Consider the following 17,287-nt stretch of genomic DNA (forward strand, 5'->3'; position numbering starts at 1 on the left):
TTTTTCTTCAGTTCTTTCAGTTTGAGAAATGCTAAGCGTGTTCTTCCTTTTTGGTTTTCAGACTCCAGGTCTTTGCACATTTCATTATAGTAATTGGCAAAAATAGGGGGCAGATATTGAATATATTTTTTTTAATTATCAGCAAAGTGAAAAACCATTCTTGACATATAATAATTATATGATATGATTCCTTAGTCTAGTCTGATAGCACCACCAAGAGTTTCATGCTGTTCTTTTCCTCATTTCCAGGTGTGAAACTGAGGCAGTTTTTAACCTTTTGCTGTAGCTTTTAATCACTGTCTGTAATTAACTGTTATACTAATTATTCTGTAATAATTAACTCATCTCTCTATGATTATTACTTTATTCTTTGTACCTCTCTCTCTTTTTCCACTCCTTCCCCTCCCTTTTGCTTTTCTTATCTCAGATCAGAGCTAATCACACTGCTCAGTTCATGTTGTATTATCATATTCTTATTTATTAATTCAAGCTTTTTCTAGGAAACATTTTCTTGAAGTATATTTTTTAGTGCTTCTTTAGTTTTCATCTGCTGAAACCCCAGTTGTACCTATATTTCATCTTCTTTGCCTGTCTTCAGTATTTGTCATCTTATTTCAATATTTTGTTTTATAATTTATTTATTTATTTTATATTTTTTTAAATTTTGTTTGAAATTCTTATATCCTTCTTCTATTACTGTTTCTATTTGTTTATGTCTTTAGTGTTGTTATACTTTTATCTTGTTTTCAGTTTTTTGAATGGATTTTTTCTATTTCATTCTTGAACTCTGACAGTACTTGTTAAATTCTTCTCTAATTTAGCTGCTTCCTATCCCCCCCCTTTTTTTTAACCTGTACTTCTCCATCATAATTTGTATAGTATCCTTACTATTTATTGTTGTTATTGTTAGGTGCCGTCGAGTTGGCTCCAACTCATAGTGACACTGTGTACAACAGAATGAAATACTGCCCACTCCTATGCCAGCCACTATTTATTGTTAGTTCATTTTTAATGTTACATTTTAGTTTTTAATGAACGTATGAGTAGCCCTTGTGGTGCAGTGGTTAAAGCCCGCAGCTGCTGAGAGGTTGGTGGTTTGAATCCACTAGCTTTCCTGTGAGAGAAAGATGTGGCAGTCTGTTTCCATAAGAATTTTCAGCCTTGGAAAGCCTGTGGTGAAGCTCTGCTCTTTTTTTACAGGGTCATTATAAGTCGGAATGAACTTGATAGCAAAGGTTTGACTTGGTTTTAGATAATCATGTATTTCTATTTTGTTTTCTTTATCAGTATATTCAATTTTCATTTTCTTATATTTGAATTGATTGCAACATAATGCATGTCTCTTCTTTATGTGTACATGAGGAATTTCTGTGAGAACAGAGCATTTAGTTAAAGTAGTTTCCTCAGTTTGTGCTCTATTAGAGCTTTTCTTGATGCAGCCCCTTATCACACCACAAGTATAGAGAGGGCTTTCATTCTTAGGGAAGGTAATTTTTTTGTTGCTTTTGTTTTCTGACATTTTGGACTATTTGAGCTACCTTAGTACATTTAGGAGCTCTGGTGCTGTAGTGCCTAAGGCATTTGACTACTAACCAGAAGGCTGGTGGTTCAAACCCACCAGCCTCTCCTCAGAAGGAAGTTTGGGCAATCTACTTCTGTAGTGATACTGCCTCGGAAACCCAAGGGGGGGTCCCTATGAGTCAGATCTGACTCGATGGCAGTGAGTTTGGTTTGGTTTTTTGGTTTAGTTCTTTTCTAACTCCATTAGAGGATTTCTGTGATCGACTTTATAATTATTCATAAATTGAAACTTATGTAGTCTTACTGCAGTTTCACATGTTTTCCCAGACCACATTGTTGAGAAATCTAATTTAGAAGTCATCCCTACTTTAGGGATAAGTACTTGCTTGACAATTGTTTCACAATTTGAAGCATCATCAGAATACTCCTTTTTCTTTATCCCATGGTCTCTCCACTGTTGCTTTACCCACAAGGGGCTAGCAGAGTTCCTGCTTTCTTCAGTGTTTTGGGAAACATTTTTCTTATAGTGTTCTTGTAGAAAATTGCTACTGGTATTATGAGGGGATTTTTGGAGATTTTATTGTTCTTTTGTGGTACTTGCTTCTTTGTCTGTTTTAATAGGGAATAGGTAATTTAGTGAAAGTAAAAAAACTAAGCTATTGGGGAAGTCATAGGAAAACTCATTCTCTGTAGGAATATTCCTGTTATACTATTTTGTAAGGTCAAATAACAGAGTTTAGTTTAGTTATTTATTCAGTAAATATATATATATGTACTTAGTTTAGTCAACTAAGTATATATATATTTATTTAATGAACCAAAATTCTTCTCTAGTATACATATTTCAAAGAAACACACCTCTTTCATTCAAAGATTGATACAGTAGGGGAACAATATGATCTCTTAGACTTATATCTAACTCTTAACCCTAACAGTAGAGAATATTCACCCTTTACATGGAATATTCATATGCACTAATAAAAAAAATTAGCCCCACACAACACACACACAAAACAAGAGGTTGAAAAGGAAGTTAGTAACAGAAAGACATGCTCTACCACCTGAAACTGTTTTAAATTGAAATTAAACAACTCTTTGGGAAAACAAAATGAAGTTGCAACTAGTCAGAATATGTGAAACACAGCTAAATAAGTTTTCCATGAAAAATTCAGGGAGCACTGGTGGTGTACTGCCTAAGGCACTTGACTGCTAACCAGAAGGCTAGCGATTCAAACCCAGCAGCCACTCCTCAGAAGGAAGATGGGGCAATCTACTTTCGTAGTGAAACTGCCTCGGAAACCCAAGGGGGGTCGCTATGAGTTGGGGCCAACTCGATGGCACATAACAACAACAACAACAACAAGGAATGTTCATAACATTAAACCTTTTATCAATAAAAATGAAGAAGGAAAAGGAATTCATTAAATGTGCAGAGGAAAAAGGCTTTGAGAAATAACAAACAAATAAACAAACAAAAGGCAGAATTAATAAAATTATTTGGCTATAAGGAAAATAGGGAGGAAGTGAAGTAAAAACAGGCATAAATTTCCTTCAAACTACCTTCTCACTCTAGCTTCCATCTGGGTGATGTGGTTCAAGATGAATGCAAACGTCACCAAAGTTTGGCTCTGTTATAATCTCTACTTCGTTATAGTACTGTACTGATAAAAATCAAACTAATTGCTATCAAGCCTATTTCAACTTATAGTGAGCCTATAAGACAGAGTAGAACTGCCCCATAGGGCTTCCAAGGCTGTAAATCTTCACTGAGGCAGACTGCCAGATCTTTCTCCCACAGAGCAGATGGTAGGTTCAAACAGCCAACTTTTCAGTTAGTAACTGAGTGCTTTAACAACTGAACCACTAGTGCTATTGCGCTACTTAAAATGCAATTAGTGTATGCTAAAATTATTGATTGAATATATGCATTCATAAATAAGTAGTGAAAAGAAGACATAGAATACTAAAATGTATGTCATTTATTTTTTTCAAACAGATTAATCCTACCCTAATAAATAGATTGAATATGTTTTCCCAATAATGTAGCAGCCAAATTTAAATAGAGAATATGTTTCTGAAATTAAGAAAAAAGTCCTGATGCCTCTATACTAAACTATTCAGTGATTATTGCTTGCTGATATTATGTGTGCCTTTCCTTTTTTTAAAAGAATATCTGTGTTTTCTAAATATTCCATAAAGAACATACATTAATTATAAAAAAAAAGTTGTTTTAAACTAAATAAAAAAGAGTTGTTTTAAACTAAAAATTAAAGCAGGAAAAACTCAAAACAAAACAAAACACTGCCATTGAGTCAATTCTGACTCATAATGACGCCCATGGGTTCTAAGGTGGTAAATCTTTATGAAAGTACATTGCCCTATCTTCTTTCCACAGAGCAGCTGATGGGTTTGAACCACCAATCTTCTGGTTAGCAGTCAAATGCCCTAGTCACTGTGCCACTTGAATTCCTTTGAAAGTAGGAAAGGTGTTGTATAAATTGTTTTCCTGGTTTTAATAGTATGCAAATTTACCCTTCCGTGACTATGCAGTTGACAAATGCAATTATTAAGCTATTAGTCATGTAGAAATGTCAAGGAAGACAAGATAACTACCTTAAAATATCAGAAGGACAAAGGAAATATAAAAAACTTTAAAAGAATAGAAGTGAACTGAAAAAAAAAATTGGAAATGATATTTCACTCATTCTCATTTCAGTGATTGAAGAGTTATTGGAATTAATTATTGATTGATCAAATTCAAATGTCTAAAAAGGCCTAAGGTAGTAGTTTTGTGAAGAGTAAGCGTCAGACAAATGCAATTCCTTTTTATGAGAAAGTGGCAAGACGGAAGCAAGCCATCCATATAATTAACTGGAAATTGAGTCAACTTCTTTAGTTTGTCCCACATTATGATAGCTTCTGCAAGTTAGGAAGTGCCATATTAGGTAGATGTTATGTACCCAAAGGGCAGTGATCAAAAGTTCATTATCAGTATCAGAGAATGTAACATATTCTTCCTTCACAGTTGTCAGTGTTCTGTGTGTAGTAATTATACAAGAGATTGAAAGGCTAAAGTAGAGAGCAGTGCTTGGTAAGTTAAATTGACTTGTTAATAATTCTAATAGGAAATTAAGAATATGATGCCATCAGACTAAGTAGAAATTGTAAATATATATAACTTATTTTTTGACAGTTCATGTTATTTTAATATACTTGTATTTAGGGAAATTTTAGCACATAACTGATAAAATGCTTATAAATAGCTTGGTGCAAATTACACAGTCATTTTATTCAGGCATAATCTGAGTAAGTGATGAATTACTACTTCAAAAAATTGCTCTCAATTTCACATGGATCAAATAAATAATATGCTGAAAGATTACTGCCTGAAATGTTACAAAGATTTTCTAAAAGTTATGTAAAATAATTTTGGAAAAGATGCGAGACAAAAATAAAGTAACAAAGAATAAAGCTATTAAATCCAATGTCTTATTTGTCTTACCTTTGGTGACAGTCCCACCTTTAAAAATAATTGTTTCAAAGTGCAATTTAAATTGATACAAATTAGTAATGCACCTTATGTGCAGCACCACTCTTCTGCCCCTGGAGGCCTGTGTGTTGCTATGATGCTGAATAGGTTTCAGAGGATATTCCAGTCTAAGATGGATGAGGAAGAAAGGTCTGGCGATCTACTTCTAAAAAAATCAGTCAGTGAAAAGTCTATGGACCACAATAGTTGGATTCACAACGCATCGTGGGGATAGTACAGGACCAGGCAGTGTTTCATTCCATTGTGCATGGGACCATTGCACCCTGGGCACCATGAGTTGGGGGCTTACTCCACAGCAACTAACAACAACAACAACATGCCAAATAGCCATCACCACCTTCTCTCTGTTGCAGAATAACAAGAAAAAACATTTTCCCACCATCCATAACTAAACTAAAAAGCTGTCACCTTCATAACTTAATTTAGATATTATAATAAAGCAGTAGAATTGGCCAATGAGAAAGAGAGATGGAAATATTTGCAGGTGACTTAATGATAAGAACAGCATCCCAGTAGACAAAGGAAATTAGTAAAATAATATTTTCAGTAATTTTCCAAAACATACTTCATGTAGTGAATTCCAGAAAGTGAATAGTTACACGTAATTTTCTCACATCTCTATTTCTACCATGTCTACCAGCATCATTTCTCATCCAGATAAAGGATGATTTCCTTCTTTGCATGCCTTCTGCTATGATCAGTTTTCCATATTACAACCAATGTTTTCTGTATGATTAAAGTTCAGATGTATCTCTACCTCTTTCCCTTCCTTACTCAGTACTTACCTCCCAGTGGCTTCTCAATACACTTAGAGTCAAAAGACAATGTCCTGTGACCTAGAAGGTCTCACATGATCTGTCCTAAAACCACTTCTCTTATACCCTCACTATCCTTCAGCCACATTATTCTTCAGCAAGGCTTTCCTGCAGTTTGCTATTCCAAGAACAAATCAGACCTTTTTTTCATCAAGCTATAAAATTCTAGATCTTTTTATGGCTGACTTATCCCATCATCCAGGTCTCTGCTAAAGCATCACCCTATAAATCTAAATTAATAGCCCTATCCCTTCACTCTACTCTTCTTTATATTCTTAATAGTTTAATTGTATATATTTTCTAAACATATACATGAATAAACCAAAACCAAACCCACTGCCATCGAGTTTATTCCAACTCATAGTGATCCCCATTGAGTTTCTGAGGCGGCAAAACTTTTACTCCACTTGTGCAGAGTGGTTGGTGGGTTTGAACCACCAACCTTCTGGTTAGCAGTCAAATGCCTTAGACACTGTGTTACCAGAGCTCCTGATGTACATGAATATGTATGTGTTTTTTATGCATGTGTATTCATTTTCTAATTGTCCATTTTCCCCACAGAATATAGATGCCACAAATGTAGAGATACTTTATATTTTAAATCCTGTCCCTAGAAGCATAAATTGCACATAAAAGTGACTGAAAAACCTTTGTTCAATAAAGTTAAAAAATAATGTAAGAATACATAGTATATATTTTCTAAAAAATATTTAATTCAGGGAACATTCTCATAGGGCAAAATTAATAGTTCCTTTCAAACATCTAAACAGATAATTTCATGTTTATGAATATGAATGATGGCATTTGCAGATTTAAATCTTGATATGACTTTTCTGTGACTCCTGTTTAATTGCCTTTAAATTTGGTTAAAAATAAAATGTCATCATATTTCTGTTTAATGTTGTGTGTTAGATAACTGAATGATTACTATTTTTAATTATTTTTATTTTCTTAAGAATGATTCTGGTAAAAATAAATTACAATTTTATGGTATATGTTTTTTTCTATTCATTGTTTCTAGTTATGTTTGCTTAGATATTATACATAGTCAAAAGGCATATGCCTCTTTATATTTTGTTTGAAGTTGTTAACAATTGACTAAATGCATCTTTTGTTTCATAGAAGACACAGTCAAATCTTTACTTACTACTCTTTAATTTTAATTGACAGAATTCATCTTATGTAAAGTAGCAGCATTCACATAGCTGTTAACAAGATGCTGTTTGAATCCTTTTCTTAAGGTTCTTCAAAATCTTATGTAAGGAGTAATTAATAAGGATGATCAACATATTTATGACTGTTTTCTCATTTCATTTATTGTGGTTTTATTCTTTTTAGAAATTGAAAAATTTCAAGGATCTGATGGAAAAAAGGAAGATGAAGAAAAGAAGTATCTTGATGTCATCAGCAACAAAAACATAAAGCTCTCAGAAAGGGTATTGATTCCTGTCAAACAATATCCAAAGGTAATGCATACGTGCTTTATTTTCATAGAATTAAGCATAAAATGATAAAATAAGATGTAGTATATATTCACTATTATTTACAAAATAAATATTTAAAGTTTTTTTTGTGTAAATATATGCAAACACTCATGATACAGACATAGGGGAAGGAAAGCTGTTTAAAAATACAACCATGAGAATAATATCCAACTGATGGCTATAGCATTTTTGTTACATGAACAGGATAAGCATTATTAGACATTTAAAGCATTTATTTATTTAACATATACATTGTTCACAAATTTATTAAAATTTACACACTCAATTGATTTGGTCCCCATAAAAATGTGTAGTCTTATTTTAAAAGGAGTAGAATTAAGGATACAAAGTATGTAACATTAGCTAGTCAGAAGAGAATGTTTAGGAAAACATCATAGTTTTTATTAGACTCGTGGATTATAAACTCTATTCTTGGTATTCATATTGGATTTGTGAAAATAATTATAGTATTTTTAGTGTAATAAGAATTCTCTCCTTAAATTATTTTTCATAGGCATTTTGTTATCTTATGAGATTCATGTCACCAGGTTCACTGAATATAATTACAACATTCACTTTATTCAGTTATAGTAATAAATTCCAATGTTAAAGAACTTTTTTTTCCCAAACAATTGAAAAAAGCTACAAATGGAAACTGATTCAAACTGAATAATTTGATTCAAACAGATAATTTTTTCTTCATTTTGTGAAGAGTATAACTGAAAGAAAGACTATATAATTTTTCTAATAATCTAGATTACAGAAGTAAATGCTATCATTTATCAATTTCCTTCTAACATGATAATTTTTAGAAAATAAATTAAGCAGAATAGTGTGCTTATAATTCTTTAAAACAAGCATAAAATTGTTACATCTCACAAAAATATAATCTTAACTTTCAGATGAGGTTCTTTTTGTTATGTTGCATGAAAGATTAATTATATTTTTAAAGTTAGTTTTACTCTCTTATAAGAAAAGTACATATATAATAGGTATATATTTTCTTATTAAATTTTATTAGATTTACTTATACTTAAGGTTTTAGAAATACTATAAATATTGTATTTGGCCACCATAGACTATTTTTGTATAATAATAAAATATGATAGAAATTAGATTAAAAAATTAAGAAAAATATGTTATTTTTCAAAAAACATGATTAATTATCCAATTATAGTCTGTTGTGTTGTTGTTGTTGTGTGCCATCGAGTCGGCCCCGACTCATAGTGACCCCTCCTTGGGTTTCCTAGGCAGTATCACTACGGAAGTAGATTGCCCCATCTTCCTTCTGAGGAGTGGCTGGTGGGTTTGAACCGCCAGCCTCCTGGTTAGCAGTCAAGTGCCTGAGCCACTGTGCTACCAGAGCTCCTATTATAGTCTAGGATAGATATTTCCTTAAATCATGTAGATATTCATATATGATATAACCTGATACCTTTCTGGGAATAACACTTGCCTATTTGGATACATGAAAGCTAATGATAGACTTGACATCTATTTCTAAAACAAAATTTACCTCTAGGTCTCTGACCATATTAAATTGGCAAAGTACGGAAAGAATTTAAAGTGCTGTTTCCTCTTTAAGTTACAGTATAAATGGTTTTATGCTGAGTATTTCAAGAATGTATATTTGATCCATAATTCTTTATTATACTGAGACAAAAGTAGATAATATTCTATGGTATAAAATATTTTGCATAAAATTTTATTCCATAATTTATAGAAAGAAAATTAAATAATGTAACTTCTCTTTCTTACTGAAAAAACAAAAACAAGAAAAACATGATTTATATCTCTGAATTTTTAGAACCAAAGAATGCTTAACCTGGGGCTAAGTATATTGTACTTTACACATGTGGTAACTATGAGATTATGAATTACTCCAGGTCTTATATTTGCAGTATTGTTTGTCTGTCTTTAGTAAGGTCGCCATTACTTTAGATTTTATATCTTTTATGAATATGACATTTTTAACTTGGCTGATCATACTCATGTATACATTGCTTTTTAATGTAAACCATGGAAGAATGTGAAAAAAGATAGCTCATAATTATTACAATTGTTTTGTGGAATATTCTCAAAGGAAAATCCATGTTTGAGAACATTTAGCTTTTCTTTTCATTTAATGAAAATTTAATTAATTTCAATTAAATGAAAAGAAATGCTAAATGTTCTCAAACATGGATTTTAATTAATAGAATTCCAAACCACTTTTAATTTTAAAGGGGTGCCCATTTATTTTTAAAGGGGTATCACCACATATAAGAGAACTATGGAGTACTTTCATAGAAAACAAAGGGAATACTGGGAAACTGGTCAGGATCATTTATCAAGTTGACATGCATTTTTTTTTTTTAATACAATAGCAAGGAAATTATAATCAATCTCTGACTGTCAACCATATTTTATTACAAAAGTGATGATGAATATCATCTGCTGAGTGATAATTGCCTACTTACAAAAGTATAAATAGTATTGAGTTGAGATTGTGATCCCTAAATTTGAGCCATATTTGATGTACATTTGTGATCAATAAAATAATGTAGTGTAGTATAATACTACAAGCTATTGAGCCAACCCTTACAGTACTTACGGACTCAGAGTTGAATATTTTATAATAAAAACATGAAGTAATTTATCTGTCCAGGGAGCACAGTGGGGAACCAAACTCACTGCCATTGAGTTGGATCCAACTCATAGCGCCCTCTCCTTGGGTTTCCGAGGCAGTATCACTATGGAAGTAGATTGCCCAATATTCCTTCTGAGGAGTGGATGGTGGGTTTGAACTACCAGCCTTCTGGTTAGCATCAAATGCCTTAGGCACTACACCACGCGAGCTCCCACAGTGGGGAAATGCCTGCTTTTTACAACTTTCTTTCAGAGCCACCCCTCCTGCGGATGACTCCTGTCTGTTTAAACTAGTAATAAATGCTATGATGACAAAAGGCAATACATGACTATGGAATTTTTTTGGGAAATGACCTTATCACAACTTTACTACATGACCTTTTTGAAAGATTTTTTTTAATTAGTCTGCAATTTTAAGTTAATTTTCTGACATTGTTGAGTACTACAAGGAACTGAAAGAAGTTTAAGATTTTAAATTATGAAAATTATGAGAATGCTATTTAAGAGAATTAAAAATAATTAATTTAGTTCTTAGTGCTTTATGTTTAACTATTTAGTTCTGGGGAAATGTGTCTGTTTTAGGCTACATTCTCTGGAGAAGAAGATACAGAGAAAAGTATTTAAAAAAAAAAAAAACCTCACTGCCGTGGAGTACATCCCAACTCATAGTGACCCCTCCTTGAGTTTTCGAGTCAGTATCTTCTACAGAAGTATATTGCCCAGTCTTCCTTCTGAGGAGTGGCTGGTGGGTTTGAACTGTCAGCTTCTGGTTAGCAGTCAAATGCCTTAGGCACTTCTGGAGAGAGAGAGAGAAAAATTTACATCAAGAAAATGGCTCCTGTGATTGGAGTGGGTGGCAAGTCCTAAATCTGTGGGTTAGGCTGAAGGCTGAAGGCTTCTCCTAACTCACATGATTGCAGGGACTGATGAACCCATATTCTTGCCAACAGACTGTTATTGGCTCATGGGGCTGCAGAAGCTGGTGAATTCCAAAATAAGCAGGTCCTATGGCAAGCTACTGACTCACAGGGCTGCAGAAAATGGTGAATCACAGAATTAGTAGGTCAAGTGACAGGCTGCTAGCTCAAGTCCCAAGAACCAGAGGTCAGATGATGATGAGCTAGATGCAGAATCCAGATCAAGAGAGGACCTTGCTGAGCATTCATATCTGTAAAACCCAGTGCCATTGAGTAAGTTCTGACCCAAAGTGACCCATATAGGTTCCAAGTTGGTATATACTTATGAAAGTAGACTGCATCATCTTCCTCCTGCAGAGCAGCTGGTGGGTTTGAAAATCTGGACTTCTGGTTAGCATTCAAATGCCTTACCCACTGTGCCACCAGAGCTCCTTTTCATATATCTATATCTCTCTATATGTATATATACTGAATTAAGGCTACCCCTCCAAGGAAATTCCCATTATATCAGAGTAAGGGTGTGACATGAGTAAGGGTAGAACTTGAGTCATGCCCTCTTGTAAGGCAACTTGTAAAACTCAAGATACACCCCACACTAATGCTACCTCATAAACATATAAAATCCATTGGCATCAATTCAATTCCAACTCAGTGACCTCCACTGGGTTTCTAAGGCAGTAAATATTTACAGAAATAGATTACCCCATCTTCCACGGAGTGGCTGGTAGATTCTGGCTAGCGGTCAAATGCTTTAGCCACTATGCCACCAGGACTCCTTTAATAAATACATAGAGGTTAGAATTTACAGAACATAAAATCGAAGATAATTATATAATATCACAAAATGGAGGACAACAACACAATACTGGGAATCATGGCCTAGCTAAGTTGACATATAACATTAACCATCACAATGCCATATTATTAAATTATTTTAATGTACATTTTTATTATTTGTTTTAATATTTTTACAAAGTTAATAAAGAATTGAACATTGTACTTGGTGGCATTTGTAAATTTTTCAGAATCAGTGCAATTGTTTCTTGACAGGCCTCCAAGGAGTCAATATGTGTCAACGTTTTCCTACCAGATATGGGCAGAAGACCCTGGAGAACCATACATCATCCTTAACACTGTGTCTTTCTTCCTAACACACTGTCATTATTACTAACAATGTAAACTGGGTCCTAGCTTTTTATCCTGAGTAGTCTGTAGTTTTGGAGGAGCATCTTGGTGGTACAAATGTTTAACACACTCAGCTTCTAACCAAAAGAGGTTTGTGTCCACCCAGATGCAATTCAGAAGGAAGGCTTGGCAATCTACTTCTGAAAAATCAGCCATTGAAAGTCCTATGGAGGACAGTTTTACTATGATATGCTTGGGGTTATCATGAGTTGGCATTGATTCCACAGTAACTGATTTTAATTGGAGTTTCAGAGGTATGCATATTGACTTAAGTTGCTGTTTTAAATATATTCAATTAGGTGATTGGTGCTATCCAGTTTGGGAATGTTCTTTCCCAATAAACCTTATCTAATAGAAAGCCAGGGACACAAAATGATAGGATCTAGGTAAGGGAAGAGAGACAGCCCCCACCCCCACCCCAAGAGGCAGGAAATAAGGAAAGTGGGGGATGACAAAGTGACAGGATCCAGAAGAGGTTTCAAACAGCTAAGGGAGACAAACTTGTCCATCAGTTTGTCATACTGTGGTGTCTTGCATGCTGCTGTGAGGCTTGAGGCTGTGCCACCGGTGTTTCAAATGCTAGCAGGGTTACACGTGGTACATAGGTTTCAATGCAGCTTATAGACTGAGACAGACTAGGAAGAAGGAAGAGGCCATCCACTTCTCAAAGAATTGGGCAGGGAAAACCTTATGAATAGCAGAGAAATGTCTGATACATTATTGCACAACTTTATGAATAGCCTGGAAATATTGTCTGATGCAGTACAGGAAGATGAGCCCCTTTGGTTGGAAGACGCTCAAAGTACTACTGGGAAAGAGCTGTGTCATCAGAGTAGAACCAACCTTAATGATATGGATAAAGGAAAACTTTTGAGACTTCCATTTGCTGACTTGACCCAACTCAAATTGAGGAGAATCAGTTACAAACATCCATTGATAATCGGATACGGAAAGTACAAAGAATGAATCTAGGAAAATTGGAAGTTGTCAAAAATGAAATGGAATGTGTGAAGATTGTTAACCTAGGCACTAGTGTGCTGACATGGACCTGTTTTGGCCATTTTGATTCAGACAACCATATGATCTACTATGCCAGGAATGACAATTTGAAGAGAAATGGCATGGCGTTCATCATCAAAAAGGATGTTTCAAGATCTGTCCTGAAGTACAATGCTGTCAGGGATAGGATAATATCCATACACCTACAAGGAAGATCAGTTAATACTACTATTATTCAAATTTACATACCAACCACCAAAGCCGAAGATGAGGAAACAGAAGATTTTTATCAACTTCTGCAGTCTGAATTGATGGAACATGCAGTCAAGATGTGTTAATTATCTGGTGACTGAAATGCAAAAGTTGGAAACAAAGAAGAATCACCAGTAGTTTGAAAATTTGGCCTGGGTGACTGAAACAATGCTGGACATCACATGATACAATTTTGCAAGAAAAATGTCTCATTCATTGCAAAACCTTTTTTCAGCAACACTAATGGTGGCTATACACATGAACTTCACAAGATGGAGTACACAGGAATCAGAATGACTACATCTGTGGCAAGAGGTGATGGAAAAGCTCAATATCTTCAGCCAAAACAAGGCCAGGAACTGATTGTGGAACAGACCATCAACTGATCATAGAAATTCAACTTGAAGTTGAAGAGAATAAAAACAAGTCCATGAAAGCCAAAATATGACCTTGAATATATCCCTCCTGAATTTAGAGACCATCTAAAGAATAGATTTGATGCACTGAACCCAAATGACCAAAAACCAGAAGAATTGTGGGATGACATCCAGAATATCATCCATGAAGAAAGCGAGAGGTCATTAAAAAGATGAGAAAGGAAGAAAAGAACAAAATGGATGTCAGAAGGGAGTCAGAAACTTGCCCTTGAGCAGAGAGTAGCTAAAGCAAATGGAGTAAATGACAAGATAAATGAGCTGAATAGAAAATTTCCAAGAGCAGCTCGAGCAGACAAAGCCAATTGCTATAATGAAATGTGCAGAGACCTGAAGTTAGAAAAGCAAAAGGTAAGAACACACTTGGTATATCTCAAGCTGAAAGAAATGAGGAAAAAATTTAAGCCTTGAATTGCAATATTGAAAGATTATTCTATGGGAAAAATATTTAATTATGCTGGAAACATCAACAGAAGATGGAAGGAATACACAGAGTAGTACCAAAAAGAACTGGTCAATCTTCATCCATTTCACGAGTTGACATGTGTTCAGGAACCAATGGTATTGAAGGCAGAAGTCAAAGCTGTAATGAGGGAATTGGTGAAGAACAAGGCTCCAGGAATTGATGGAATGCCCATTGAGATATTTCAACAAACAGATGCCCCACTGGAGGCACTCACTTGGTTATGTCAAGAGATTTGAAAGACAGCTACCTGGCCAACTGACCAGGAGAGATCCATATTTGTACCCATTCCAAAGAAAGATGATCCCACAGAATGTGGATATTATTGAACAATGTCATTAATAACATATGCAAGTAAAATCTTACTGAAGATAATTCAAAAATGGTTGCAGCAGTATATTGACAGAGAACTTCCAGAGGTGCAAGCTGGATTCAGAAGAGGATGTTGAACTAGGGATATCATTGTTGATGTCAGATGGATCTTGGCTAAAGCAAAGAATACCAGAAGGATGTTTACTTGTGTTTTATTGACTATCCAAAAGCCTTTGATTGTGTGGATCATAACAAATTATAGGTAACATTGGGAAGAATGGGAATTCCAGAACACGTAATTGTACTCATGAGGAATCTGTACATAGACCAGGAGGCTGTTGTTCAAACAGAATAAGGGGACACTGCATGGTTTAAAATCAATGAGGGAGTGCATCAGGGTTGTATTCTTTCACCATACTTATTCAATCTGTATGCTGAGCAAATAATCCAAGAAGCTGCAGTATATGAAGAACGTGGCATCAGGGTTGGAGGAAGAATCATACACGTCCTGCAATATGCTGATGACAAAACTTTGCTTGCTGAAAGTGAGGATGACTTGAAGCACTCACTGATGAAGATTGAAGACTACAGTCTGCAGTATGGATTACATCTCAATATAAAGAAAACAAAAATCCTCAGAACTGGACCCATAAGCAGCATCATGATGAATGGAGAAAAGACTGACGTTGCCAAAGACTTCACATTGCTTGCTTCTACAATCGATGCCAATGGAAGCAGCCATCAGGACATCAGAGGGTGTATAACACTGGGTAAATTGGCTGCAAAGGACCTCTTTGAAGTGCTAAAGAGAAAAGATGTCTCCTTGAGGACTAAGGTACGCCTGACACAAGCCATAGTATTATCAATCTCCTCATATGCATGTGAGAGCTAGACAAGGCATAAGGAAGACTGAAGAAGAGTTGATACTTTTGAGTTGTGGTGCTGGCAGAGAATGCTGAAAGTACTATGGACTGCTAAAAGAACTAACAAATCTGACCTGGAGGAAGTGCAGCCGGAATGTTCCTTGGAAGCGAGAATGGCCAGACTTCGTCTCACGTACTTTGGTCATGTTGTTAGAAGGAGCCATTCCATGGAGAAGGATGTCATGCTTATTAAGGTGGAGGGTCGTCGAAAGAGGGGAAGGCCCTCAATGAGGTGGATTGACACAGTGGCTGTGGTGATGAGCTCAAGTATAGAAAAGATCATGGAGCTAGAGCGGGACTGGGCAGTGTTTCATTCTGCTGTGCATAGGGTCGCTATGAGTCAGAGATGACTGAATGGCAACTAACAACAACAACAACAATAGAATAAAAAAGTAAAAATAAAATGTATTCATAAAGTTGTTACACTGTTATTTATTGTTGGTAGGAAAAGCACATGCAAAAAAAGGAATAGAAACATAGCAAGGGGAAAATATTTAACTTTAATAAAGTCAATATTTATCCTTGAAGAAATAAGAACAATTTCATATTTTCTTGTGAAAATAAGGGCCTTATAAAGATTTCTGTAGTTAGATGAAGCAGTATTTTGTTCAGTCACTGCTATACAGCAACAAGGATTGCCTATTACAACCTGGGAAAATGTAGAGAGGCTTGAGGGATAATAAGTGCTGCTTGCATTTGCAAGAGAGTAAGTATGTCTTGCTACGTGCTACTGTACCTATTTATCCACCTGGGCAAGTTAACCTCTCAAGGCCTTTAAAAAGTATCTTTTTGATACTGCTTTCAGAAGTATCTGAAATACGTCAGACCTTTTCTTCAATTAAATTTGCCTCACAGCCTATTTTTTTTTACTCAACTTCAGTTACTGCCAACTTTTTAAAGCATTGTATTGCCAGAAGGGTAAAGCTGCCTCAAATTTGGCCCTTTTTAGGATCAAAGGCAGCATTGTTCCCCTGCCACATTTCAAATCAATTCTGTATGTAGATTAATACAGGAAATTAAAGTTCAAAAATATGTTAAAAAACATTTCAATGGCTCTCTACTTCTCATTAGTCTGCTCAGCCCTAGCAGAGGGGTGCCTTCTGTTTCTGGTTCAAAGTCATCTCTTCTGCAGTTGCAACCTAGCATCTCCTCCCATGCAGCTTATGTTTCTTTCTTTAGTACTTCTGAAGATGAAACTCTCAAATCCAAACTCTTGATGAGTGTTGTTTTTCTAATTTTCTAGGTAATTATCAGATCATTTGTTGTTGTTGTTGTTATGTGCCATCAAGTCAGACCGACTCATAGCGACCCTTCCTTGGGTTTCTGAGGCAGTATCACTACAGAAGTAAATTGCTAAACCTTCCTTCCAAAAGTGGCTGCCGGGTTTGAACCACCAGCCTTCTATCAGATAGTTTAGTAATAGTTAATATAGATCCTGAGTTACAAAATGTGAAAACTATGAGGTATTTTCTTCATTCAATACCATCACTTCTTGGTCATATGCTACCTCCTGAAATGGCTGAGTGTCAACCCATTCTTTTTTTTTTTTTTTTTTTTTTAGTGTTTCCTGCATTGTTCAATATTTTGCCCATAGAATCCTTCAGTATTGCAACTTGAGGCTTGAATTCTTTTTCATTTCTTTCAGCTTGACAAATGCTGAGTATGTTCTTCCCTTTTTGATTTTCTAACTCCAGGTCTTAGCACATTTCACTGTAATACTTTACTTCTTGAGCTACCTTTGAAATCTTCTAATCAGCTCTTTTACTTCATCATTTCTTTCTTTTTCTTCTTCTTTTTTTTTTTT

General features: G+C 34.9%; 1 protein-coding gene across 1 annotated transcript in view; it reads left to right on the plus strand.

Moving 5' to 3' along the window:
- The window catches only part of KHDRBS2 (KH RNA binding domain containing, signal transduction associated 2), a 977,984-nt gene that overhangs the window by 168,416 nt on the left and 792,281 nt on the right, over window positions 1–17,287 (plus strand). The window contains exon 2 of the mRNA XM_007945604.2: window positions 7,225–7,352. Within this exon, the coding sequence (XP_007943795.1) occupies window positions 7,225–7,352 (128 nt within the window). The remainder of the gene's footprint in view (window positions 1–7,224; window positions 7,353–17,287) is intronic.

The sequence above is a fragment of the Orycteropus afer genome, unplaced genomic scaffold (genome assembly GCF_000298275.1).
Source record: "Orycteropus afer afer isolate SDZICR_OR568_19922 unplaced genomic scaffold, OryAfe1.0 scaffold00140, whole genome shotgun sequence".
NCBI lineage: Eukaryota > Metazoa > Chordata > Mammalia > Tubulidentata > Orycteropodidae > Orycteropus > Orycteropus afer.